Here is a 27,908-nt window from a genome sequence, read left to right as displayed (position 1 = left end):
TCGAATTTAATCAAAATCGTCTTCATTCTCATTTATTATATTCATATTCATCCTCATCCTCATCCTTCTACTTCTAGTGTTAGGCAAAACTTAGCTATTATTTTCATAACTTGCTTTGAAACAAAAATGATGGCATAATGCATTAGACAATTACAAATCGAAAACCAAGCCCACATAGTTCGTCCCGAACTCGATAGCCGCTAAACAAAGCTAGTCCAATTCGATAATAGACGATCGAAAAGATACACCACTGTTTTTCCTTCAAACAAATTCTTTTTTTTTTCCTTTTTGCGATCGCATTCATGTCTCGTTACTCTTGACAAACAACTCGATGAGTCGCGCACAATAAGCACCCCGACCAACCTACAGCATTGAGATAACAAGCACAGTAGTTAAAACAACTCGTTAGAACTTGGAAAATTCTAGAGCTTTATCATTTTTTTTCGTTTAAAAAAAATATTATTTAATCAAAATTCTGATTAAAATTAGACTTAACATACACATGTTCGAAATTCAACTGAATTAATTTGTCTAAATTCTAAAAGCCTTTACGGTATTTTTAATGCGATTAATATTATTCTCCTATATAAGTTTCCTAAATATACGGGAAAAAGGAAGTGAAATGTTTACTCTTATCGAAACGTGTTTCCAGAATAGATGGGGAAAAAGAAGATAAATATATTTTCAAATAAGCCCTTAACTTTTACAGAGAATCAGCTTAAGACCTCACTATCTGTGTTTCTTTTGTATATTTTCTGTTAGTTTTCGAGAGATTTGAGATCGATTTGAATGAGAGTGGATCATACTCACCGATGCTTTCCTAATGAAATTAACTTTAAGAAGTTTAGCATAGATCGAAATACAAATCTGAAGCTTTCGAGATCTTCCACTTTCATACTTAAATAAGAATAGTCATAATACTATAAATAACAAGATTTAAGAACAGACAATTCCCTTTACAAAGAATAAGAAAGAACCTCAATATAATTCGAGAATATGAAATGCAGGATAAACATAAATATCCATCAAAATCTTGGGGAAAATAGCAAACTCAAATCATAAACTGGTAATATAAGTTGGAAAAAAAATCAGACAAAAATGACAAACAAAGAGGAACCTACAAGATTGTTCAAGTTTGTTCATATGGTAAAGCATGCATGACTGGAACACAAAATAACAGACGAGTAATAGTTGGAGTAATGCAGGAATCTATTCCTTTTTGTGTTTTTCATCTTTAGTTTGCCATCTGTTTTTTACAATTTCTTAACTTTACCTATTGTACTTGATTGATCAATTGTTATTTATGAATCAAAAACTAAGATGCTATTCTGCAATCATGGAAACACTAACAGAAAACTATGCATTCATGTGAGGCTGAACCTTAATGATAATAAAAGATGCTTGGACTAAACTAACCAAGAAAATTCAGCATATCAATAAGAGATTCTAATGGAAGGTAAGCAGTACCTGATACCAAAGTCGGTCTCACTGATGGGTTCCAGATCCTGTTGCAGCGCTAGCATTTACCTGCTGCTGCTGCTGTTGAATTTGGAGAAGCAAATTAGCAGCAAACTGAAGGGTCGACTGATACCGCTGGTTCTTGTCAGCATCACCTTGGGATGCACCTTGCGTTGAAGCTGGTAATATGTTTTGTAACTGCTGTCCCTGGTTAGGAAGCTCCAGATTCCCTTTTTCGTTCGGGATTGACAAAGCATGTTGGTGCTGAGGCATATTTCCAATTAGACTATGAGCAGCTGATGAACCAGTTGTTGGTTGCTGGTGAACCAAAGAAGAAAATGAATCAGCAGCATTTGTTGTAGTTAAACTTCCGTAGCTGTCACGATTACCATAAGTGTTGTCAAACTGATAAAGTTGAGTGGCAGAAAACTGTCCGCGTTGTGAGATTTCATAGTTATTCATCAGATTGGTTGAAACAGCAGGGGCTTGTGGCATGGTAAGAGTAGGATTTTGAATTTGGATGCCACCATAGAATGGCTGTGTCGCAGGATCAACCCTAGTTGCCGCATTCGTGAATGGTGGAGGTGCCTGGCTATTGAAATCTTGTCCTAAATGCGGTGGCTGTTTCTGTTGCTCCGTCGAATAAAGAGAAAGAGCCATTTGGCTCTCTTGTCTCCAACTCTGAAATGGAGTTGATCCATCAGGTGCTGCAGAAGTATAGGATGAAGTAGGTCTGACAGTTGAATTGGATGGCAACTGAGCAACACCAGAAGCTGATGATTGATTGTTGCTGGGTATAAGAGAAGCTAAAGTAGCTATTAAATCAGGAGTTAAGGCAGCCTTCAACTGCGAAGAAGCAACAGCAGCATTATTATCTTGGTTTAGTGAAGTTGGTAGCACCATGTGTTGCTCATCTCCCTGAGCTAGTGGGAATTTTTCAACTGCAGAACGTCGTACCACTTCCTCACGCAGAGATTGATTATAATCACCTCTTAGTTTTTGATCTTCATTATGGCGGAGGAAATTAGGTTCTTCTTGATCAATCTGACGGGGTGGATGAGGAGGAATAACTATTTGTGACTGTTGCTGTGGCATGTTTAGAACAACACCATACAGACGTTCAGGACCATTCACACTCAATACCTTGGTCAAGAAATCTGATGGCGGTACCAAAAATAGTGTTGTACCATCTTCAAGCTTTGCAACCCCAGCACGATTTTTCAGGTCCAGGTACCTTAAGAACTCTGTGTAAGAGGCAAAGTCCTCTTCGCTGTCTGGTAAAAAGAAGACAACATCAAAATCAGTTGCCTCAGCACAATGTTTTGTGAGCATATCTAATCCAGTTCTAGCTGAGCAGTTGACGACACTTGGCCTGCCAAAATATGTCAAATTGTAGTTAGAATGAATATCAATCTCAACATCACGAACATGGAGAGCGGGAAAATGTAACCTACATTGAAGACTCAATGCCCTTTCCTATTGGTACACAGCGAGCATAACAAATGTGTGTTCCTCCTTTAGCAAGAATGCCACGCCAAATGTAGTCTTTATCAGAAGAGTGTAAGTGAGGACGGATGTGAGGAGCAGGACCAATTTGACTACGACTAGAAGCACTTCTATCTTGACGAGATAACAAAAATAGTTGCTCCTCCATACTGCTGCTACCAGCTATCCTTTGACGAAAATCATCATCGATGGGAGGACTATCCAGCCTAATCCTCTTTGGGTTTCTCACATCAACTCCATCCCATCCATCAGGCATGGATCGGATATCTTGAAACAAACCTGGAGGAGAAGGATGAATTCCTGGTGCTGAAGGGGTCCGACGTGTCCAAGGTATAGATTTGCTAGCATCAGCCTCAAGGAGATTTGGATGAAGAATACCAAGTTCATGGAACCCATATCCTGCATGATGGAGATCTAATCCTTGTGGCCCAAATGGCCTTGTTATCAGATTCGTTCCAGGCTGAATATTGGCGTGCAGGAGGTCAAGTAAATTATTCGGGGTGATCAGATGACCAGGACCTAACAATTCAAGAGGTCCCAATGGGGCTATATCTAAAAACATCAGATCTAGGTGCTATAAATTTTATATTCAGAGAAAGGTGGCAAATTATTCTTACCAGGTAGTGCAAGTTCACCGTTGGAATAGAGTATCAGAATCCTAGGATCATTAAACAGGCGACCCTGTAAACCATCTTTTGCACGCCTAGCTTCATCAATACTTCTGAACACCACAAAAGAATAGTGTCTAGATGGAAAGGATTTTATCATTTCAATTTCACCAAAAAGAATCATGGCATTGTGAAGCATCTTCTCATCAATCTGAACAGGAGGTGGATATCTTATGCAAAGAACATTGGTTGGAGGGCCATCTTGGAGCACTCCATGAAGCTGAAATTTCAAAAGATTCATAAAATCAGCAAAGCTAAAGTGAGAGAAAAACAGTAGCAAAATTGCAATCCAGAAAACAATGTACCATGTCCCACTTAGGCCCAAGGGAAGAAAAATTATGAAAATTTCTCAAGCTCTCAAATGGCAAAGATCTTAGGTTGCCTAGGTGTCCATTCCTCAAATCCTGGCGGTCAGGCCACTCCTATTGATTGAGAGACAATCAGTAAGAGCAACATAAGTAGATAATCAAACAACAGAAATATCATTTGTGCACATCACTTCATGCACATTGAAACAATATCACTACGAAGGGAAGTACAAAGAACAAGTAAGTAAATAAGGGTTCGCTTGTTTCACATAAATATATTAGATTTTCTAATGTTTGGCACGATGAGAAACTCATTGTCAATAAAAAATATTTATTAGACCAACCCTTGTCAGCAAGTCCTTCACCATCGTAGATCATTGACACTAAATAGCTTCAAAGAAAGGGGGAAATGAATTCCACCTCTACTCACTACACAGAAATATACTTTTCTTGCTAAAATTTTCATAGTAAAAATTTTCCTAGAGAATACATAAGAAAAAACATTGAAGGCAAAACAAACAGACCTTATTTGTGATTATCTATATTGTTAGGGATTGGGATTCTGGGGGAGGAAGGAACAAATTAGAATGGGCCATATGCATTATTTCTTTCTTTGAAAACCAAATTAGAATGAACAGCCTCTATTGCTTTTTCACCAACTTCAATTGTTTAGATGGTGATGATATTGCAGCATTTTTTTTAGTCTTCATGCAATAATGATATCCTTTGCTGCATAACATTTGATATATAATATTGATTTGTACAAATTCTATAAAATATTTATTTATAAAAATAAAAATACAATCTTAGATGCAAGATTATAAAAAATAATATTAGTGAAATGCCACCTTCGTCAAGATAACTCACAGAAAATAAACAAAAAAAAAAACAGATATAGCTGTCAGAAAGCATACCCTTCTAGGAGGTTGAGGCCTTAGAAAATCAACATGTAGCTGTTGACCAGCAAGCTTCTTTCCATTCATATTTTTGTGAGCAGCCATTGCATCTTCTAACTTATAATATTCAATAATAGCTGAATTTCGATCCCTGAAAAATCTGTACTCTTCAATCTTACCAAACTGCAGAAACTCTTCTTCAAGTTGCTCCTTACTTGTAGATGAACTAAACCCACCAACCCAAATCTGCCTAGCTGCTCTTGGCTGCATGAGAAAAACAAACACAAAACATTATTTAGATTACTATACTTTCAAACATTTGATTTAAATGAGTTAGTTTTTCCCAATGCGACAAGCAAAAAACTAACTAAAAATGAACAAAATGAAAAATAAGCAAGCACAATAGCTGTTAAACATTTAGTATGCTTGTTCTAGAAAATGCTGTAATAATGTATGAGAGGATGCATTGATCAATTTATTCCATGGAAGATGCAGTTTGACATGTTTTTTGTTCACTTTCGACTGTAACTACAACTACATCTCACTGTTACTGGCAAAATAACAAATACAAGCCCTTCCTTTGCACTTTATCATACAAACAATCAAGTTTAAAATCTCAATCCAAACCAGAATAATATGGTTTTTGGCACTATATCTTGTCATGCCATTACGATTTCTGTACTTATTTAATTGAATTATTAATAATAACATGACTAATTTTAATTAATATATAATTAATTGTTTATTTTAGAATTAATTAGAATGCTAATATATAATTTATGTTTCCTTAATTTGATCCGCTAATTTAGAGTTAAAAATGCTTGCAATCAATTAAATTTTAATTTTTAGTTTTGGTCACTTGTATCCTATATACTTATTTCATTTCATAATAATTTACAATTAAATTTATTCAACATTTGATGTTAGAATGAGCAGAATAAGGCTTCTTTGTTCCTCCATAAATTAGGGCGTACTTTGCTTTTTAAATTCTATGTATTTGAGCAATTTTAGATTTGAAAACTTCAGGGACTTTCATTTTTAATGATGTAATTTTCTTTGAAATAAACGCATTTGATAAAAGCTTTGAGCATTAAGTATTTTATTGTATAAATCCTTAATAAAACAATTGGATGTAATGAAATAGTTCAAAAATTTTTATCATTGGTTTTAATTAGATTTTGTTTCTTACACTTAACTAAAATCAATTAGAGTGAACAAAAAATAGAGATGATTTTTAAAGTTTAAAAGGTTAAATATTATATTTTAGATTCAAATTAAATTTTAATTTTTGTAATTAAATTTATTTTATTTCATAAAAAATTCAAAAATTAAAAAAATGAAACTCAACTAAAACGGTTTAAAAATTTTAGATTCAAGAGTTTTCAATAAAATTAAATTCGAAATTGTATTCCTTCAAATTAAGCAAGATAGAGTTTTTTTAAAAATATATTAATATGATATGATTAGTGCACGCCTATTGCAATCATAGTCTATTTTCAATAATATTCCAATGGAATAAATTAAAAATATAATCATATAAAGTTTTATATATTAAAGCATTGAACCCGAGATGTTCCTTGGCATTAAAACCAAAGCAAACAAAAGACATAAAGGAGAAGAAGCTAGATATCGTCGAACCAAATATTATCCCATTTAAATTTTTACATTTTATACGTAAAAAAAAACAATTTAGATAACGAATTAGGCAAATCAAACCAATCTTTTAAATTTTAAAGTCGAATGAACCTCAATTTAGGGTTAAGTGTAGTTGATCAAGTAGGATCAAGTGAGTTCAAATTGGAATTTATTTTAACCTTGACAAAAATTGGAATTTACAAGCTGGAGCTACAAATTCTTAAGATGGAAATTGGAATTAACTAAATAATTACAGCAATTTTACTAGTTCCTTACTAGATTATAAGGATTATAAGACCTCCTTGTTTATTCAATAAAAAGTCAAGACTGATTAGACAATGTCGATTTGATTAACATAATTGAATTAGACCTGCAAAGTAGTCGACCAACCATCTCCACTGAAATCACAATCTTTGTTAGTAAGGGTTATAGTCTGTCCTTCCGAAAGAAATTATCGATGTCACTCAATGTCAAGGGCTATTTAAAATAAAAGAGCAGTTTAGTGCACAAAGTTCCCGTCGAATTTCACTGTTTACTTTTTCTTTAAACTTTTTTTAACACCAACTCCAACAAACAGAGAAAAAAAAATCTAGGACCATGTTTTCTTCTTCAAAGCCCTCTCCTGGATGATATCTTAAAAAACGATGACATAGATGCAAATATTTCATCCAATTCTTTTCTTGACAAGATTTTTCAATTTTCCACTATGTCAAAACTCAGAATTTTACTATTCCAAGAAGAAGAAATTTCTCTTTTTAAAATTAAACTTATCGAAACAAAAATATAAAATTCTAGAACTTAACAAGGCCATAGATACTTGATCTAAAATATGTTTTCTCAGTCCATAAAGTTATACAAGTAGCCTATGAGCAGGTTAAACTGTTGGATCATATATGTTTTCACCAATCTAAAATTGTTCTGAACTAGAATCCACAGGCATGGTGCGATGGTAAAGAACTCAAAGGAACAATAAGAGGATTATTATTCAAATTCTAAATGGGATGAATATCTTAAAGATCAGCTTCTGAGTATGCATGAGCTGTGCTCTGGATTACCTAGTAGGCAAAGCTCAGACACCTAGATTATCAAAAAAAAAAAAAAACTGAACCAAAAATTTTCTTGTTTCCTCCAGTGTACTACAGTACAACACATCGATAAAGCAAGTTCAGTTTGTGCGGTTTAGGTTATAAATGGCAATTGACTCACAGATTGCTACATGAGAAGAAATGAAAGTGAAAATGACGATTCAAGTGCGGCAACACCGCTTCCTAAAAGAAAGTGTGGCAGAAAGTTTTGAATAATTCACATGATTCAACTACCCTAAAGATGACTAGCTCACAAATCTACGTCCAACTACCCTTTTCCCCAGTGGTTTGCTCGACTTAGTAATAATGTGGATTGCGACGATCGATAGTTTCATCATATGCAAAAAAAAGAAAAACCCTAGATTCTATCGGAAGACCTAATTGAACGTACAATGTGCAAAGATAAAACAATGAATCAAAGCAAGCTAACCAGATTTTCCTATTTCATGTTAATCCACACAAAAGTGAAAGGAATGGTACAAACCGGTTTGGCAAACTCGATCCTGATGGCGCTCCCATGGATCACGTACCCTTGGAGGGCTTCCTTTGCAGCCTTGGCTTCCTCGTCTTGCCGGAAGTACACGAAGGTGTAGTTCCTCGCCGGGCGCATGGTGGTGCAATCCAAGGCGCCATGCTTGGAGAAGATGGACATCAGATCCGAATCGGTGGTTTCGGCGGAGAGTTTCCCCACCCAGAGGGTATTCGAGGCGGACTCACTGCTCTCCGGATCCTTGGAAGACGATGGGTGGCGATGGTCGGAAGAAACACCAGCAGACGTCTTGATCGGCATCGCCGGTTCCGCCCGAATCCTAAATGGTTGCTAGCGAATCCACGGGAGACTAACCAACCAAAGCGAATCTACAACAACACAAAAAAACGCAGAAACCGCTCACAGAAATCGAACGCGGCGCAGATCGACGAACAGGCGACTAGAACTCCTCAATCGGAGACAGAAGCGGAAGAGAAGGCGAAAGAAACCCTAGAACTTCCAAGGGGGAAATGCGCCTCCCGTAAAGAATTTCCCCGCGTGGCAGTATATATCAAGAAGATACGAGAGAGCCGACACTTTAGTAACGGCAGAAGTCACGATTCGAGGTACAACCAGAATTATCGAAACGCTCCGATAATGATATATCGGTAAAGTGCTCATAATTTATCTAAATATTCACAATTCTGAGTGTAAGATATTTTCGTAAAAAAAAATTAAGAATATTTATTTGATTAATTTACGATCCTATCCTCTCTATATATTCCCGCCAATATATCGTAGATGGTTTCAACACTTTGATCAAGGACTGCCAACGTGCACGCTCTGAGGATAAGATTGAGGAGAATGAAAAAGAGACTTGCAAAGTACTCAAAAAGAGAGTTTAAATGACGTTGGAAGTGGACCCGGCAAGCCACTCCGACGTTCAAGTTAGGGTTCGATGTGAGAAAAGAGTTTAATGACTTAGAAAAATTATGGTAGATGTATGCATACCTGTACCATAGATATGGGTCTCTTTTATAGTAATTGATTTTGAAATATTAGAATCAGTTCCCGAAAATATTCTGATATACCTATTCTTATTTAAGAAGATTCTCTTAATTTTGTACGTTTCGAGAATGTGCTTCTATTTTCTCGGAAGAAACAGCTTGAATTCCCAAGATTAGGCAGGATGATTGTTTCTCCGAACAAGAATCATGCGCTAAGGCCGCCAATTGAACGTTATGGTTCTGGCCCGACACCAGCATGAGATACGCAAGGTCAGCGCATGATACAAGACGTATTTCGAGACTGAAGTATGAGGTCGGCACATGATGCAGAAGGCATGTCGAGATTGGAGTAAAAGGTCAGCACGCGACGTAGGACGCACACTGATACCGAAGTATGAGATCGGTACATGATACAGGAGGCATGCTAAGACCAAAATAAGAGGTCAACACACGATGTAAGACGCATATCGAGACCGAAATATGAGGTCAACATATGATACTGAAAGCATGTCAAAACCGAAGTATAAGGTCGGCCCACGATGCTAGAGGCATGCCGAGACCAAAGCATGTGATACAGGAAGCATGCCGAAATTAGAACAGAAGATCGGATTTTGGATTCATGAAAAACTTAACCAATAATTATGCTTAATTATGCTCACCCCACGTCCCCACCTACCTATATTTTTCTAAGCCTCCCCTCCACAGGCTGTCCACGTAATCACTAACGAACCCTACCATATCACTACACATGCCCACAAACACGACTGTGACAAGCTCGGTCCAACCATATCAAGTTCAAGCCAAGAGGAGCATGGCTTGAACAAGACAGAATTAAATCAGATACACTGAAATTGCATAGTCAAGTTCACACATTCATCGTAACTTTTATTTTGATCGTTTAGACGACCGGTTCAGCTTGCACTTCATTTAAAATGTACAAGATGAACCACTCAAGAGTTTTGCCATGAAAGCTAAGAGGACACAAATTAAATTGTTCGAGGCGGCACTGAAAGAGTTGGCATGGCGAGGCTACTTGGAAATCTTTGCAGTGAGTTCCCTCACCAGCTTTGCAGCCACCATTGCAGTCATCCCATCGACGGTGTCCCGTTGCGGGTTGAACTCCACGACGTCGGCACCGACAACATCGGCTTGGAGATTGTGGAGAATGTTGAGCACATCGCGGAATGAGAGACCGCCAGGCTCGATATGAGACACTCCAGGAGCAAATGCAGGGTCGAGGCAATCGACATCCACCGAGATGTAGACACCCTTGACCCCTTCTCCTAGTTTCTGCCAAATCACATAGGCATGCAACTCTTAGTTCATTCATACAATGTAGAAGTCTCAGTAGAGTTTTGGCACATATCAAACTTTCGACATGAAGATGAACAATTGATAAGGTGTTTGAGGAAATAAAACAATACCAAATTTTCTAGAATATGGCGGTCTCGCGAAAAAGTGCACATTTCGTATTGCTCAACCCCAAACCTTTTCCCTTGTTCACGCCCTTCACGAGTAATTGACCTAATTCCGACCTGAAATGAAATAAACTATTTTCCATATCAAAATGAAACATTGAAGAAATAACATGGTGTCAGTATGCATTGTCACTTCATCACATGTCTTCCATTAAAATTTAGTTAGAAATCATTCATGTCATCCTATAATACATTTTCTACAATGCCGGATTCAACGTCATAAGTAGCCTTGTGCATAGTGCATGTATGTGTGTCAAGAAAACTGTCGTTACCAAAATAACATTAAAGGCAATCACAAAACTATGGAAAATGATCATATTGATCTATTGTACGCAATCTTATACTACATTGCAAGAGATTATTTCCACGACTTGAACATGTGACCTTTAGATCACACGGTCGCAACTTTACCATTGCGCTAAGGCTCCTTTTCTTACTTCACAAATAATAGGATAACAGTAAGATCAAATTATTCACCCATCTTGATACTAAGATTCATTGTTGAAGTCATCAATTCAAGACAAAGCATATAGTATTGCATCATTGCCCTTTGATTTTATTTTATAAGAGAACAGAATATTAGGTAAAAATTATCCTATGCGACATAGAAAATACAATCAGAAAACAAATTTTCAGAAAGTAAAAAAAAAAAGAGTAAATAGTATTCTTCTGTTGTATAGTACTGCAAGAATATTGCCCTCTGGTTTATTTTTACTGTGTAACAGAAATAATGTCCTCAGAGTCCAAATCTAAACGTAAAATGTGGAAAATCGTTCTTAATTAATTTGACAAAAGAATACCTGTAGAAGGCGCCTTGCATATCCTCCCTCCATTATTCGTGCAAAAGAAGAAGCATGTGAATATTTGTTTCCCTCAAAAGCATCATATATATCTGGATGGGCATCTAGGTGAAGAATATCTAGAGGCCCTCCTAGCTTTTCTGATACAGCTCTAATGACGGGAAAAGATATGGAGTGGTCACCACCCAAAACAAGAGGTCGCAGGGGATCCTATCGATGAAATAACAAGCTCAGCAAGAATACTGCACAATATAGCTGAAACTAAGGCTGGATTTACTTGGAAGAAAGATGCGAAGGGAAAGATTCACAAAATTACATTGGGGCTTGAATATCTACATGTATCTAATAAAGATCAAGAAAAAATAAATTGTATCTTAAGAAGATGAACTCACAAAAAGTTAACATAACAAAGATACAAAGATCATAACATAAAAGATGTGCAAGATTAAAAGGAGAATTGATATAATAAATGTTACTATTCAGAAGCACCAGTGGCTACAAATGAGAAAAAAAGTGTAAAACATTGTAGATGTGTTCATTGAAAATTCATAAAAAATTGCCAATAAGTGATTAAAAATGTTCTACTTGTAACAAAAATAAATCTACTTCACCAGACTAACAATACGGTTTTATATAAAACTTAATGGTGAGATAAAATCAATGTAATTGACACAAATAGTTGAAACACATTGCGTTTCTTATAAGCATAGTAATTTTTTTAAGCTTGTGACATATCCCAATATGTTTAGGATCATTTACAAGCTGCCTAGAACTATAAATATTGCAGTAGCATGATTATCTAATTACAATCTCAGAAATTCAAATAATGTAAATAACTCAAATACTAGAATAGAATAAGAAATTGAAATATTTTTGTTACCTGTTCCATCACTAGCTTGACAGACTCACTTATAATATGCATTAGTCTGTCATCATCAACTCCACAATCTCGTATCTCTTGTATAGGAACATCACCAACATCAGTTAGCACACGCGGATCATTTAATTCTTTACCTGTGCAAACACCAAGTTGTATATAATTGAGATAATCCATTATCTACCAGAAATTGAACCATAAAGGAAAGGATGGGCACCAAAAATATAATATTCGAGCAAGGACTCCAAAAAAACATATTGAACATAATCCCATAAAAAAAACTTTTTCAGAATTGTAGGAATCTTCTGATATAAAGTTCACAATAAAGCTCTGATAAGAAAATGAACTTCAATTATTTGTGACACTTAAGTATATCATAAATTAAGTAAAATCTAATAACAACCCAGACCCCTTTTCTAATCGTTCATAGTTCCTACATCAAACTTCTGCAATCTTCCAAATCATAGATAGCATGTCAAAACCAAAGCAAGGGACCTCCCATCATGGACAAAAATCAATATCTACGAAAAGACCATTCAAATCAATTCGAGTTTCCAGATTCAACAGTAAGGCCATTGGTGCATGTGTGTGTGTGTATAAAATGGAGTCAAGAAACCTATTTAAAAGAAAATATGTGCTTGTTTGGAGAATTTTAGGCCTACAACAAACTATAATTAGAACAGAAAAAGTGAAACAAAAAGGAGAAGATAATACTGATCTATTTGACAACAGATATGAATAACTTATAGAAGAAGCAAATGTAATGCAATGAAGGCTTGTATTTGAATTCCCCAAATAGTAAAACCAATCAGATGAACATCTAGAGACATGTCTTTAGCATCAATTGTAATGACTTTTTTCGTTTGTAATATTCATATATTGTAGGGACATTCTTGACGTTATTATTTGATCAAAATTAAATAAAGTAACAGCAGGAATACTCAGATATTCGCTTCCAATCTTAACAAATCAAGATGGACCAGTAGTTTATCGATCACCAATTTAATCATAATTATTATTTGATGAAAATTTTAGCCAACGTATAAATTTTGGGACACAGTTGTCATTGTTGTTCTTCGTGTTCATGTGGTCGTATCATTTAGATTTTCCTATACCTTACTATGATCCAAAGTCCATTTTTATTTTACAATGGTGTTAAACAACCAAATAAAAATTTCTTTGGGAAATAAATTGAAGTATGCAGAACAAGCTAGCTTCAAATACACTAACAATGGAAAACAAACACCTTCATGTAGATTTTGGCCCAGATATTTCAAGGATATACAGTTTCGTGGAACAAGTTAACGTAAAATGCATTCTTGCTGATCATGCTACCATACTACTGTAGGAGGGTATAAAGCGGATTAGGATTTTTCAAATCGAGGAGTCACATCCCTCTTTATTTTATTATCTTTCCTCATCCATTCAATTGTTTTTCTTTCCATTTTCCTACATCCTGACATGTTCTCTTTTCTGTTCACCACCAAACACCAGCAGCAACAAGTCGTGAGACCCAGTATACTGTGATTATTTACATGGATCTTATCCTGCTATTGAACTATTTTGTAAGCTATCTTGCTACTAATATCTAAATCACTTCAATGTATTTTAAATTGTATGGACTAATGAAGCTCTTTTTTGTCCCCTGCACATCTCATATTTACAACTAGAACCAGTTCACTTTAGCCAACTATACAATTTACTGATCAGTCTTTGAAATTTTCCATATCATCTTAACTCATTTTCTATTGTTTTGAGAGTGCACTAATTTTCTTATTGCTTTTTTTGTGTTTTTTACTGTTTTGTATAATTCAAACATCAGTATGTGTCATCTACATATCCCTGTGTAACATTTCACTCATGATATGCTTGTTCCTTGTTGAAAGTGAGTGTTCTTCGCTTGTGCATGATCAGCAATAAATCAAATACCTGACATAAAGGGCTCTGCTATCAGTTTCAGTGGATACAATTGAGAAACCAACATTTGGCAATGTAAATATTGAGATTAGATCAACCAAACAGACTGGTTATATCAATGTGAAAAGCAAGTCCAAGCATTTCAGCAACCATCTTTAGGAGGCTGACTCATATTTAGGTAAGTCGGTCCTTTACAGAGCACATGAAACAAGTGACAACTTTCCATGTCAACTAAGTGAATATGATTAAGCACCAAAACAAGAAGACAACACATCTGCAAAGATTGAAATAAAAAGGCAAACCTGTGAAGATTAACCTACATCCAGTTTTGTCGATCTGTTCCAACAATAACAAGACTGGTACATTAGATGCATAGCAAAAATTGATAAATTTGTATTACCTTGTTCAGTGCTTGAGTTGGTACTACCACACCAGATAGCCTCCCTAATTCGAGGAGGAGCAAAAGCAGGGCCCTGCAGGAAAGAAGAGTTGTGTCCTAGTGGAACTCCCAAAAGTGATGTCGAAGCTTTCACACCACCCAAAGACCTTAGTAACTCTCCCTGTGAAAGAAGGGGATTCATTTAGTTCAGAAATTTAGAAAAGCTAAAGGTTTGTAGCACTCAAGACCAATCAATTTTACAGAAAGAATTCAACTAGATTACTCTCTTCAACTTTTGTAGACACGATAGGAACCAATATAATGGGGGGAAAAAGTAACAGCAGTCATCTTCAGCGAGCAAGAATCTTAGCAGGTAACCAGCAATATATTGCTAACCCACAGCAAGGACATACAGAAGTTAGTGACGCCAAAAAAAGGTAATTTTTTAAGAACATAAATTATAGAAAACTTGAAAAACTAATGGCAAACTTGTCCATACTTGAATAGGATTTCATACAGATTAAAGATTGTTAGTATACATCTAATTATGATATTGAAACCCCTTTGAAGCTTGATAAGTATAGCTCTTTCTTTGCAAAGACGATTGATTTTAATCCAAGAGTAGCTAATTAAGGATGAAAAAAATTGGAAAATAGCATTTCGATGATACCATCTACCAACAATATTGATCTGCAAAAGCAACCAGAAAAGGCAATATTAAACAAAACAGAGGAGAACAGCAAACATAACACTTCTACTACCTTGAGTTTGGCCCTCTCGCGAATCAGAGTGAGGGAAGCATCGATGACCCGGTTCTGCCCCTTCTCAATCAAACCTGCAGAGACGTTCGCCGTGCTCAATTGCCTCAAGTAGTGCATCCACTTCGTCCCCTGGCTCATCTTTTCTACAACGCGTATAAAAACATCTCGTCAGTATCTACAAATAAATAAGAAAAAATCGCCAAAATATCTATAAAAATACATGATAACATCGGAAGAGCACGAAAAAAAACATAACATTTTGATCAGCTATCAGAACACAAAACGACAGAAATATACGTCCGATCGAGAACACTGATTCAGATTTCAACAAAAAAAAAACACAAGAAGCAACAGGACACGCTTTGGGTTAACAAACTAGAACACATCAAAAACCTAATATAAGCAGACATATTCGCCCAAAAATAAGAACAAGAAAATGACAAAATGTGCTCGATGCCTGACTCTCACTGCGTAGAGAAGGACAGAGATCGAAGAGAGGGATGAAGATGGAGATGGAGACGCCGGCGGCGCGGGGGCTCGTGAGGAAGGAGATACGAGTGGAGCGGGGAACGAACTCTGCTTTTATCAACCTCTTCGTGTCGCCGCTATGGCAACAAACTCTGCAGTGGATTCCATTGGTGTTTGGTGTCCAAAGAAGGTAAAGAGATTAATAGACGGGTTATTTTTAAAATGCGTATTAATATCTCGATAATTTAGATGATAATTTAAAATATATAGAAAGGGGATGATTTCCCAGACCACCAGGGTTCGGGACACATCCAGATGCGGTCCGGTGAATTTCCCACCGACCACCAGGGTAAATCGAATTTTTTTTCCCAATTTACAGCGGTCCGGTATTTTTTCCCAAATTTAAATATTATATTTTAAATTTAAAATCCTAAACTCTAACTCTTAAATTCTATTAAAAAAATTATATTAGATGTTGTGATTTTTTTAAATTTTTATTTTTTTAATTTAAATATTATATTTTAAATGTGAAATCCTAACCTCTAACTCCTAAATTCTATTAAAAAAATTATATTAGATGTTAACGAATATATCATTCACTATATATATAAAATAGATATTTGACTATTAAATGGAATACAACATCCTTAAAAAAAATATTTTAATATTAATAAAACCTTTAAATAAGTTACAGATTACTTAATAAAATCATTAAAAATCAAAAGTACAACCCTTAAAAAATCAAAAGGCAACTTCATTGGATATTTTATTTTAAAAATATCTTTATTTTTTATGTTATTAATTCCTATGCCTCTATCCCTCTTAAGCTAGGTGTGCATGACTTGCTAAATCTAATTAATTAATTACCTTAATTATATCATTCAATGTTTTAAAAAAGAATTATTTTTAAATACTTACTTTATTTCTCTTTTCAACTTTTAAATGTTACTTTAAAAAATAGAAAAAAAATTAAAAAAAATAGGAACATATCAAAAAATATAAATAAAATAAATAAATTGACGATTCATTCATGCTCAAGTCCACTCGATTTTTTTTATTTTTTATAATTAAAGATAAATTTATTAATAAAATAATATTAATTATATAAATATTTCTAGTTTATAGTATTTTTTAAATATTAAAAAAATAATATTGATATATAGTAATGATGATTCTATTAAATATTATTAAAAAAAAATCAAATTGGAAAGTTATATCATTGGAGGTACAGAATTTTGGCAATCAAAGAATTATGAGGAAATTGATAAAACTCTCTTCTTTGCAAAGATTTTGATCCATTATGATTTCTAGATCTGAAATTTCCGATTTTATTTTTTTAGATAAATACTAAGCTACAGGCCAACACTAACAACTATTGCCGAAGCATAAGATGTTCGGGTCAATGCACAAGAATTATATCTTGGACAGGAATTTCGGCTCAACATTAGAGGTTGAAAAATAAGTTACAAATTGGTCTTATTTTATCTTTCTATTCGTTCAACATTGAATTTATAAATATTTTTATGATATATTCAATAATAAATTTATGAAGAAATATAATGTGTTCAATAATACAATTATATAGTGAAGATCAAAGGTACAAAATTAATCAAAAATATAACTTATATGTATAATAATATTAAAATATAATAATATAAATGTCAGATAAAACACTTATAAGTATAAAAATAAAATGGTCTAAGGTTTAATATAATATTCATTTGGAGCTATTTTGAGTCAAACTTTTTGGAAGCTCAAAGTGATGATTGAGCTAAACTATAAAAAAAATAAAAATATATAACTTTTAAAAGATAAAGTAGAAGAATTAACCAACTGCATGTCTTTAATATAATATTCAAGATTTAATATAATATTCTTTTCAATCTATTATGACTCTAATGTTTTTTAAAATCTCAAACATTAATGATTAGATGAAAATTATAAAAAAATAAAAAATATATAACTTTTAAAAGATGAAATAGAAGATTTTAATACTGAAGTAACTAAATAACTAATGAACTACATGACTTTAATTCCCTTATATTCTAAGTTTATGCTTTTATCAAAATAATAAAGATGATCCAAATTTTAATATAATATTTTTTTTTAATCTATTTTGATTCTCTATTTTTGTTAAAGCTCAAACACTGATTGAGTGAAAGTTATTAAAAATAAAAATATATAACTTTCAAAAGAAGAAATAAAATATTTTAATATCAAAATAACTAGATGACTTTAATTCTCTTATGTTCGTATTTTTTTTTAAAGTTTTAATTGTTTCACATTTATAAATTTATTAAAAAATTTAAAAATATATAAATATAAATATTAATGTTGATCCATCATGAATCCTAACTTAACTGTAATCTACATTTCTGAACTATGAACCATACGCCTTTAAAGATTAATAAGGGTCAAGATTTTTTGAGCTATCGAACTAATGGTTTCAAACCATCGGTTTCAAACCGTGGCCGGGTCTAGGTTTAACATTATCTCATCAAATCCAATAATAACATTATCGACGATCGTCGATCTCCTTTCCATGATCTTTTCCATAAGTTAGTATGCCCCTTCCTTTCTCTACTCTCACAGGGCACAATAAGAAATAAGCTCCAAACTCAAAAGGTTTTCACTAGGTTTAGGAATCTAGGGCTATGAGGAGTCTAGCAACTAAACAACCCTGTTTATATTGAGTAGCTTATAAGCAAATGGCCAACACCGGCTTGTGTATGCTCTAAGCCACCACTTAGCCCTTGGTCCCTTGCTTCCTAACCTACAACACAAATCCATCCATCTCTATGGCTAAAAGCCCTAAATATCTGTAAATATTAAACAAATATTTCTTTTGTTCTCTTCATCAATGATTGCCTACTACACAAACCCTACCTTTCCTCATTTTGCTCCAGAACTTGGTTAACAGTTACAAGTACTGAAAATGAATGCCCACTTAACAGACTTAGATCAGTCATCCTATGAACAGAGCACAGGAAGAATGAACATACCTGATGTGAGAGAATGAGCCATCTCAGTCCAACCCGACAGAGGGATCTCAACCGGACCTCACTTTGGAGAAACTTGACATAAACTCTACTGAGAGTCATTGCCAGTGCAGCTGTGTGTAGTGGAAGGGGCCAACTGAACTGTGTCTCAAGTGCCCATAGCTGTCTTCAGAAATCTTTTAGTTCAAGTAAAGTTGGTTTGGGGTCAGGGAGTAAGTGGTCATCCTCTTCCTCGTCGATCCAAAGCTGGTATAAAACAACCTGGAGAACAAAAAAAGTTGAATGTGAGAGAGACTTGGAGACAGTTCTTCCTGGAATGAGAAGGAAGTCAAGCCAACATGGTTTTGTGTAAGACACAGTGAGGTAATTCACAGGTAAATAAAACATCCTTTTGTTTATCTATATGCATTTAGCAACTACCTTAAGCAATTTATGGTCATAAACTTCGGCTAATGATATATATAACAAAGATTTCTTGGTCTAGAGAAGAAATTTCTAATGGAGAGTCAAAACAACCAAAACTTAATTTAACTTCCTGTTTCCTCCATTTTGTTCATTGTGAAAAGTATTCAATAGCAATCTTAATTCTACTTTAACCTGTTCTTGGTGTGAAGAATACTTCAAGAAGTACTACAAGATGAAAGAAATATAATAAAAATGAGCAAAAACATATTTTATTTACTTTTTAAAAATAAACCAAGCAAACAATCATGAAATTCCAAAGAAAATCAGCTAGTAGATTATGCTTTAAGAGAACAAGAGAGCTGTGTGATAAATGTCTAGAAGTTCAATTGTTTCATTTATTTCAGTTGAATCAAGTGATCACTAGAGATGGGCAAGACATCAGGTTGGTTTACGCTCATCAAAAGAGCCTTCACTTCGAGCTCCAAGGATAAATTGGTCCAGACAAGTACCCCAATCCAAGTAAGTCGAACTAAAGGTGCCCTTAGATTCAGACTGGTCCTAAATGTGATCTTTGTGACTGCAGTACTCTCAGGACAAGCATACAAGAGAGAAGAAAAAGTGGGGATTTAGCAAATCCAACCATGATGACAATGGTTCCTTCATTCACATGCATAGGCAACAAAGCATAATTGAGAGAATACTGGAGGATGTCCAAAATGAGCAGCACCAGCAACATAGAGTGCAGCAAGTGCTCCCCAAGAAGGCTCAACAATCGAAATCGCCTGCGAGAAAACCAAGGACTGTTCCCAACTATGCCCACATTTCAGCAATCAAAATCCAAGCAGCATATAGAGGGTACAGGGTAAGCTCAATGTGTTTGTCATACATCAAATCGTCGTTCAAGGTCTATATGATACAAGTACTTGATATATCTCTACATTTTAGCATTAATAAAGGACAGTATACTGCTAGAATCAGTTATATGTATCGACCAATACATGCGATCCCTTGTTGGACTAGCAAGTAATGTTCATACCTATCATGTTTGATATATCACAACATAAATGCAAACTGAAGAGAACTCTAGCCATGCAACTAACAGTGAGTATGCGATAACACAAATCCCAACAATATGAACACAAGTGAAGAAATTGTTTCACAAGGAACATTCCTAAAACCAAGTGTTCAACTTGTGCCAATTAATAAGATTGCTATTCTTTTTATTCATTTCATCTCCCTGTTTCTGCAAGAAAAATGTTCCAAAACACCATACAAGCTATCTCTGAGGAAATAATATTCTTGCCTTTTGCCCTGGAGCTCTATCTTCCACAAACTTTCTAAATGTTTCATAGAATCCTAGTTCCACTTGTATACAAGTAATCCAACAACAACAAGTCCTTCCAATAAACAGGCTAGAAGGAGCTACCGAGCATTGAAGGGTCTAATGAGACTGCAGAGAGCCATAAGAAATCAAAGAGTGAAACAACAGACGACAAACACCCTTAGATGTATGCGAATGCTAGTTCGACTGCAGTTGCAAATAAGAGACAGAAGGCTGAAGATGATGGAGAACAGAAGTCTTCAACTCCACCAGGCTCTGCCAAGGAACGATGAGTCAGAGACCAACTTTGGCGGCTGGAGTGTCGCTCGCCAAGTGAGAATTCTCAATCTCGTTTATTGGACATATAGTATGAACTAGAAAAGGAGTGATGGTGATTTCACTTGTAATGGTCTTGCAGACTGAAGCAGAAGGGTTTGAAGGAGAATGGGAAGATAGTGTTCTCACGAAAGAGGAACTGGAAGCAAGGATAAGAAGGAAGGTGGAAGCAACCATCAGGAGGGAGAGGGCATTGGCTTATGCATACACCCACCAGGTACGATCGTTCCATCAGATGACTCAAATTGTCCATGTTAAAGATTGACAGTAACTTGCCTCAGCTGTTGAAGATGACACCCAAATCTGCTAAGGCCATGTTGACCGACCTCCGCACCCGTAGAGCCCCATGGTGGTGGTCTTCGTTGGAGAGCCAACTCGCCACCAACAACGTCGAAGTTGTGCCACCACCCTCACAAAACTCATCACGTCTCCATACACCACAAGCAGCTACCACAGTGCATTCCAAAGCCACCACCAGTCGCCCGCGTAGCTCTCACTACGTGCGGTTGAAGCCAGAGTACGCCGACGACGCAAGCCTCGTGAGTTGCCCACCCTTGGCTGTGCCCAACTACATGACGACCACTGTCTCGGCCCAGGCCAAGGCGAGAAGCCACCGTGCATTTGGGACGGTCCCTGGCTCGGAGAAGAAGAGATTTTCATTCGGTCTTGGCCAGACAATCGGGTCCCTGTTTGCTAGCAAGGAGGCCAACAGAAGAGGTTGTGAGAGCAGTTGTAGTGGGCTAAGGAGCGTGAGAATACAAGAGAGGCATAGGTCGACACAGTCAGTGAGCAGCATGAGCATGGACTCCATCATGTCTCTGCCCACTGGAAGGGTTGGTGGTAGGAGGAACTATAAATAGCATGCAATTTTGATTCAGATGTTCCATGTTTTTTTAATCTAAAGCATTTTGGTGTGTTTTGTTGCATTGTGAGAAGTTGTCAGATGAAGAATGCTCTTGATGAATGAATATTGTCAACAAAAAATTGGAAGTTTGAACATGCATTTACTTTGATTCTTATGATTTGTAAGAATTTTGACAGAATGGAAACTGTGGTTCATGTCTGATTGTCTTTACTATTTGAGCTATGAACTCATGATTTTAACTTGAAGTTAAACAGATACAGATCATTTTGGTGTGTTTTGTTGCATTGTGAGGAGTTGTTGCGATAAGCACAGATGAAGAATGCTCTTGATGAATGAATGCTGTTGGCGAAAAAATGGAAGTTTGAACTAACATTAGAAGACAAATTAGAACAGTTAGAACGAGAAATTAGAAGAAAGTTTTAAGATTGAGACTAAAATTTTGGAGAAGAAAAGAAATAAATACCTCATAAATGTTTGATCTCCCGGTAGCATCGGAGACTGCAACAATATGAAATGAATTTGCAATTAAGTTCAAGGAGTGAAGTTAAAGCAGATTGAAATAGAACAATGTTCTGGATGGAAATGGACATGGACAGAATTTGAACAAACATTTTTTCTAACAAGATTAAGAAAAATAACAAGGTTTAGATATTCTTGTTCTTCAACTATCACAAAGAATTAATGTCAAGTTTACCTAGTATTGCTTGATAATATGAAACATGAAGTTTACCTGATAACTTTCTTTGAATCCGATGAATCCACATGTGAAGCCACCTTTTAGTAATCTACCAAAGAAGTAAAAAAGCATGCAAGTGAATAACAAAAGCTGACCAGAATGATCATGGTACTGAATTGTTTTATGTACTGCTTGACTGTCAATATCAGCAAATAGTTGAACAAGGGAATCAAATGAATCAATATAGTTAAAGCTGAATTTTTTTTTTTTTGACTAATCATATCAACACCTGATGCATCCACTTTTATTTGTGGCCTTTTCTTCTCCCTAAATGACAGTTTAAGGTGAAGATCACCACTACAAAACCCATGATTAATATTGATAATACATAATATCTGAAACAATGATACACCATAGCAACTTGACTGTCAATACCAACAACTACAAGGGAATCCATTTAACCAACAAATATCACACTAATAGTAAAAGACAAAAAGAATTGTCAAATTATATCAACATCCAATGCATCCATTCTTTATTTGTGGCCTTTTCTTCTCCATCAGTAGTATTTTGAGATGAAGATCATCGCTGTGACACTCATGATTAATATGGATAATTCCTACTATATTAGAAGATGATAAACTAAAGCAACTTGATTGATAGATAGATAGATAGATAGATATAAAAGACAAAAGAAAGTGACTTTAGTGAACAACTTGCTCTGAAAGAAAAGACAAACAAAGAAGGTAGAATGTACACAAACACTGTTTTGTCAGGCATGACATGTTTGAGTGGAGATCTTGGCTAACACAGCTAATCATCAAAGTAGCCTTCTTGTTGGAAAACACATTAACAATCCAATCATATTATCAAATGACTGAGGATAAGATGACTGCAACTATGATTATATATTTTCTTCGTAACTATAGTGTTTTGGTGGGTAAAAATTATGACCACAAGCCAAACACTTTCTTAGTATGTGTTACATGCTACATGTCGAATGGCTAATTGACGAGCTACATGCTTCAGAACTCTATTCAAGTAGGTGATTGGAGCCAAGACTAACATCATCCTTAAAAGAGGAAAAATATGTTCATTCGCGGCATATCTGTACAATGTTCCCTGTAGTAGGATTGTTCCAAGATCCTCCATTGCCCTCTCCCTCACTATTTCCACCATCCCCAACACAACAAAGTCTTTCAAAATTAGCCAAATACTCCTCCATGCCACATATATACTTGTCCATGCCATTAACATGCCGTGCCAAGTCCAACCCCATTTTCATCCATTTCCTTGCAATGGCAACCTGCTGCATCCGGACAGCAATGCCTGATTTGTTCCAAGCAGTCATTGCAAGCCATTTACCCTCCTCAATAGGATACTCCCCTTCCTTGAGCCCAAGAATTATCTGGTATGCTTGCCGGTATTTATCATATGTTCCATCATCCTTGCCAACTTCATTGCCTCTGGATGCAGCAAGGCAGACCAACTTGCGGATGACAGTGCTGACCAAACTGTAATCTGGAGAAGGGGATGCAATGAGGGCAGAAAGGCAAGCATTGAGAGCAAACTCAGCCACTTCTGGATCGTAATGTTCACTGCAAGAAGCGGCAAGGCCTAATTGGAGAAGGTGATGTCCAGTGCATGATTTAGAAGCAGCAAAGCTTTTTATCAATTGTAACTGCTGTGACCGGCCACCATCTTTGACCCGGTTCATGAGTTCATATGTGCAGTAAGTATGAAGGAAGTGGAGATTTTGATTCTCTGTCTGTGGCTCTCTGGGGTCTTTGAACGAGGATGAAATGAAGGGCAATATCTGCAGGCATTTAGGAAATGCATTAAGATGATAATTTCTTCAAATGTACAAAAAGTGTTCAAATTCGAAATGTACCTTTTCAGCTCTCACCAGCATCTCCAGAGCCAATTTGACATCACTGTCCAGCAAAGTAACTTCCTTTTGCTTCTCAGCATTAAGCAAGGCACCCACGCTGATGATCAAGGATTTGCAAGATATAGCTTGATTCACACCATCCTCATCGGTGAATGCACTGTAAAAAGCAGATGCCAATTCAAAGAACTTGGCACAGGAATCATACTTCTTATCGTTTCCAGTTTTTAACCCCATGTTATAGGAAATTCCAGCAAACCAATTCAGCTCACGGCTACCAACTGCTCCCTTGCCAAAGAAGCACTCCACTCCAATTTCAACCATTCTCGCCCGAGCATACTTTGTATATTTAAGGATCTCTAGCTCGTTGTTTGGGCTTCTGTGGAGGAGGCTGATAAGATTCCTCAAGACTGCAACTTCAGTCATTGGCATTTTCTTCCCAGGTGAATAGAGGTTGAGTAGGACAGACAATGAAGCAATAGCAACAGGAAGAAGCCGACAAGAAATAGCCTCATGGGTACAGAGGGTAAGAAATTCTGGGTTGAAATCGATGCAACTAACCATTGCTTGCATCTGTTTGATGGCTTCATTTTCATCCTTCTTTTCCAGATAAATTTTGTACTGCAAAACAGTCAGAAAACAAGAAATTTGTGAGCTCAGTTGCATGAAGATCAAGACCTTTGCAAGTGAGACTACGAGTGGTACCTTGAGGAAAAAACACTTGATGTTAGGTTCAAGCTGTTGAAGCATTGAATTGGTGAGTAATGATTTGTAACCCCACAATCAATTATGGGTAGGTTGATTGTACCTTTTCAGCTTGTTCAATGAACTCTTGTGCTCGATCAATCTGTTGAAGGCCAAGATGGCAAAGGGAAAGAACTCTGAAACAGTTTGCCCTGCGCGATTGGTGCTCCTCATCTCGAGGTACATAAAGCATTGATTTTTCAAACATATCAACACTCAATTCGTAATCTTTGGATCTAAAATGTTCTGCTCCACTGTATTAGTAAATCCAGAGAAGAAGACGTCAGGTACGTAGCTAAGTCAAGTCACGTTGTAAGGGGAGAGGAGATTATGAGCTCACCAGTTCCAGAGGAGCGCGTGCATTGCCTCCCGCTCCTTCGCTGCTGCGGAGGGCTGGAACAAAGCCACGACTGTCTCGTCGGCCGTCAGCTCTGCTAACACCCTGGCCCTTCCTCTGCCACCGCCCTCAGCCACCCTCTGCACCACCCTCAGTGCCGCCACAGCACTGGCGTGACACCGCCCGGTTAGTCCCAGCAAAACAGCTCCTGCCTTATCTGGCCCCGCAATGGAGAGGTACGCCTCCGCAGCGGAGACGCACGCAGCCTCCGGAACCTCCTTGCTGGCCATCATCCCCATCAACTCCCGCTCCGCTTCCTGAAGCCTCCGCACGCCAATCCAGGCCTTCATCGCCACGTACTTCACGCTCGGGTGCTCTGCCGCCGGCGGCACCACGGAGCCAGACCTCAATGCCCTGACACACTTCAGCACCCCGTCGTAGTCCTCCGCTTGGAGCCGATCCGCCGCCAGGAACCGGAGACACCGACTCTTCAAACCGTCCAATTCTAGCTTTTCCGCTCCGCCGTTCGCACCGCGGCTTGTTGCGGCGGCAATCCCCTTCTCGCACAGATCCATTGCTTCGGTGAGAAGCCTCGATGCGTCCGATCTCCCCTCGGGGGATTTCTTGGAGAGATCGAGCTTCCCGAACAAGAGGAACTGCTCTGCCAGGGACCGAAACCCTGAAGGAGAGCCAAAGATTAGATTCTTCGACCGGTTCAAGAGGGCGATCGCGAGATCACGATCGGCGACCTCCCACGCCGTACGCGCCCTGGCAATGTGGAGGTCAAGGAGGAGCTGCCTCTCCTCCTCGCCGCCAATCTTCGGAGCTCCCTCCGCATGGGCCGCGGATGCTAGCTCCGTGGCGCGCTCGAAGCACCCGGCGGCAAGATCGAACCGGCCGAGCTCGTGCCAGATGAGGCCAGTCTTGTGGAAGAAGGACGCGGACTTGAATGCGGCGGACGGAATAGCGGGGGGGAGTCCGGCGATAAAGAGCATGTCGGCAGCGACGTGACGGAGCTCCGCCAGCTCGGCCTTGCGGGAAGGTGCGTCGCCGCGGAGGAGCTCGGAGGCATTGGAGAGGTCGACGCAGGCGTTCCAGAGGCGGTAGCTGAGCTTCCATAGATGGATCTTGACGGGCTCCGTGAGTTGGATGGCGGAGGCGGGTTGATTCAGCGAGGAAAGGGAGAGGCGGAGGCGGGCGGCGAGACCCGCCGGGGAGCAAGAGGGATCGAGGGATTCGGCTACCTTGACAGAGGACTCTACATCGTCGAGGAGGAGGCGGAGTACAGGCTGCGCGTCCGTGGGAGTGGAGCGGAGGTCCGGCGAGGAGAGCTCCGAGATCTTCATCCCGCAGAGGAGGTTCGGGTTTCCCTCCTTCCCGAACCACTTGCTTGAGTTATTCAAACGACGAGTGGTCCGTGCCCTAGCCAAATGGCTCCTCACTTCCTGAAGCTGGTTCGGATAACGACCTGATCTTGGTTCACTCGTCCATATCTGAACCGGTAAATCAATTGGGCCAAGAACCGGACCATGAGTCATTATACGTGTCGACCAAATCTGAGGCAGCCGGAGCAGAACCTTACTGATTTACTTCGTGAAATATTATTTCATATTTACATGATCAATCATATAATTAAATTTATTACGATAAAATTTAATCTTGGTCTATTTCAATAAAATTTTCTATATCATAATAACCAATTTTTCAATTTACCCTGATAATTATCATGGATAATGAGTATTATTTTGATTTCATTAAAATTATTATTGATTTTATGATTTATGTTTTATTTGGGAGGAACTGAAGAAAGGGAAGAGAAGAAAATTTTAAATTTTATTTGAAAAGGAGTGATGAAGGAGAAGGAGAGGATAGAAAGGAATTTTAATTTTTCGTATTAAAAAATTTTTTTACCATACTTTAATTTAGGAGGTAAGAAAAAAAAGATAGTTTTTATTTCATTTTTATTTTAAAATATTAATTTTTAAATAATTTATTTAATTTAAATTTTTAATTTTTGTTATTGAGGATGATCTTTTCACTCTTTTATTTTTCATCGAAATCTCAAGTTATTATTAGATTATTATAATTTTTTTTCTTTATACAGTAAATTCATAGGTTAATTATTCTCCAATTAAAAATATTTCTATTGTTTCAAATCAGTATGACATATTACAATAATATAATATTTATACTTTTTATGAAAAATTTATAAAATAAAAAAATTAATAAAGTAATATTTTCTCGAAACCATACCTCAAAGTCCAAATGTTAAACATATAGTACACTGAAAATATATATATTACATTTATAAATATAATCTATTAGTTGATCTAATAGACTAATGAATAATATGATGACTTTTGTAAAAGAATTAATTTTTATTTAAAAAATAATTAATTTATATTTATAAAATAAATATTAATATTATAAAAAATAAAATCATTATTTAATTTAAAAAATAAGATATTTTTATATTTTTATATATTTAATCTTTATTAATTTTCTATTCTTTTGAAATAGAATAATACATATTATATTAATAAACTTTTCTTTTCTCTTGATAGGAAGAATATAAATATTTTTTTTCCTTTTATTAATGAATTTTCTTTTGTAAAAGGTGGAATT

The 27,908-nt window shown here is 36.6% G+C and overlaps 4 protein-coding genes across 7 annotated transcripts; 1 reads left to right on the top strand and 3 right to left on the bottom strand.

The window, feature by feature from the left end:
* Positions 1-136: 136 nt before the first annotated feature.
* LOC141820011 (flowering time control protein FPA-like) lies at positions 137-8,554 on the bottom strand. 2 transcript variants are annotated; one of them, XM_074707289.1, is made up of 7 exons: positions 8,041-8,554; positions 4,855-5,100; positions 3,938-4,054; positions 3,582-3,852; positions 2,913-3,510; positions 1,468-2,830; positions 137-363 (listed from the first exon to the last, which is right to left on the bottom strand). In XM_074707289.1, the coding sequence occupies exons 1-6, from the start codon at positions 8,344-8,346 to the stop codon at positions 1,486-1,488; spliced, it is 2,883 nt and encodes a 960-aa protein (XP_074563390.1). In that variant the 5' UTR covers positions 8,347-8,554; the 3' UTR covers positions 137-363; positions 1,468-1,485. The 2 variants fall into 2 exon arrangements, with proteins under 2 accessions (XP_074563390.1, XP_074563391.1); XM_074707290.1 differs by having other exon boundaries at positions 2,913-3,483.
* A 1,268-nt stretch (positions 8,555-9,822) lies between these two features.
* LOC141820005 (arginase 1, mitochondrial-like) lies at positions 9,823-15,879 on the bottom strand. 3 transcript variants are annotated; one of them, XM_074707283.1, is made up of 7 exons: positions 15,707-15,879; positions 15,245-15,387; positions 14,505-14,664; positions 12,191-12,324; positions 11,311-11,520; positions 10,457-10,567; positions 9,823-10,322 (listed from the first exon to the last, which is right to left on the bottom strand). In XM_074707283.1, the coding sequence occupies exons 2-7, from the start codon at positions 15,380-15,382 to the stop codon at positions 10,062-10,064; spliced, it is 1,014 nt and encodes a 337-aa protein (XP_074563384.1). In that variant the 5' UTR covers positions 15,383-15,387; positions 15,707-15,879; the 3' UTR covers positions 9,823-10,061. The 3 variants fall into 3 exon arrangements, with proteins under 3 accessions (XP_074563384.1, XP_074563382.1, XP_074563383.1); XM_074707281.1 differs by having other exon boundaries at positions 15,713-15,795; XM_074707282.1 differs by having other exon boundaries at positions 15,702-15,777.
* A 3,646-nt stretch (positions 15,880-19,525) lies between these two features.
* Positions 19,526-21,633, top strand: LOC141820128 (protein IQ-DOMAIN 13-like). The gene is made up of 5 exons (XM_074707407.1): positions 19,526-19,635; positions 19,700-19,978; positions 20,528-20,770; positions 20,856-20,990; positions 21,055-21,633. The coding sequence occupies exons 1-5, from the start codon at positions 19,543-19,545 to the stop codon at positions 21,631-21,633; spliced, it is 1,329 nt and encodes a 442-aa protein (XP_074563508.1). The 5' UTR covers positions 19,526-19,542.
* Positions 21,634-23,407: 1,774 nt separating this feature from the next.
* Positions 23,408-26,629, bottom strand: LOC141819862 (TPR repeat-containing protein ZIP4). Its single transcript, XM_074707115.1, has 5 exons — positions 25,287-26,629; positions 25,011-25,200; positions 24,908-24,940; positions 24,206-24,823; positions 23,408-24,130 (listed from the first exon to the last, which is right to left on the bottom strand). The coding sequence occupies exons 1-5, from the start codon at positions 26,627-26,629 to the stop codon at positions 23,408-23,410; spliced, it is 2,907 nt and encodes a 968-aa protein (XP_074563216.1).
* Between the last annotated feature and the right edge of the window lie 1,279 nt (positions 26,630-27,908).

The sequence above is a fragment of the Curcuma longa genome, unplaced genomic scaffold, assembly GCF_044706935.1.
Source record: "Curcuma longa cultivar G26 ecotype Majalengka, Jawa Barat unplaced genomic scaffold, ITB_CL_G26_1.1 utg2646_np1212_2152390_RagTag, whole genome shotgun sequence".
Classification (NCBI taxonomy): Eukaryota; Viridiplantae; Streptophyta; class Magnoliopsida; order Zingiberales; family Zingiberaceae; genus Curcuma; species Curcuma longa.
This window is presented reverse-complemented; position numbering and strand designations above follow the sequence as displayed.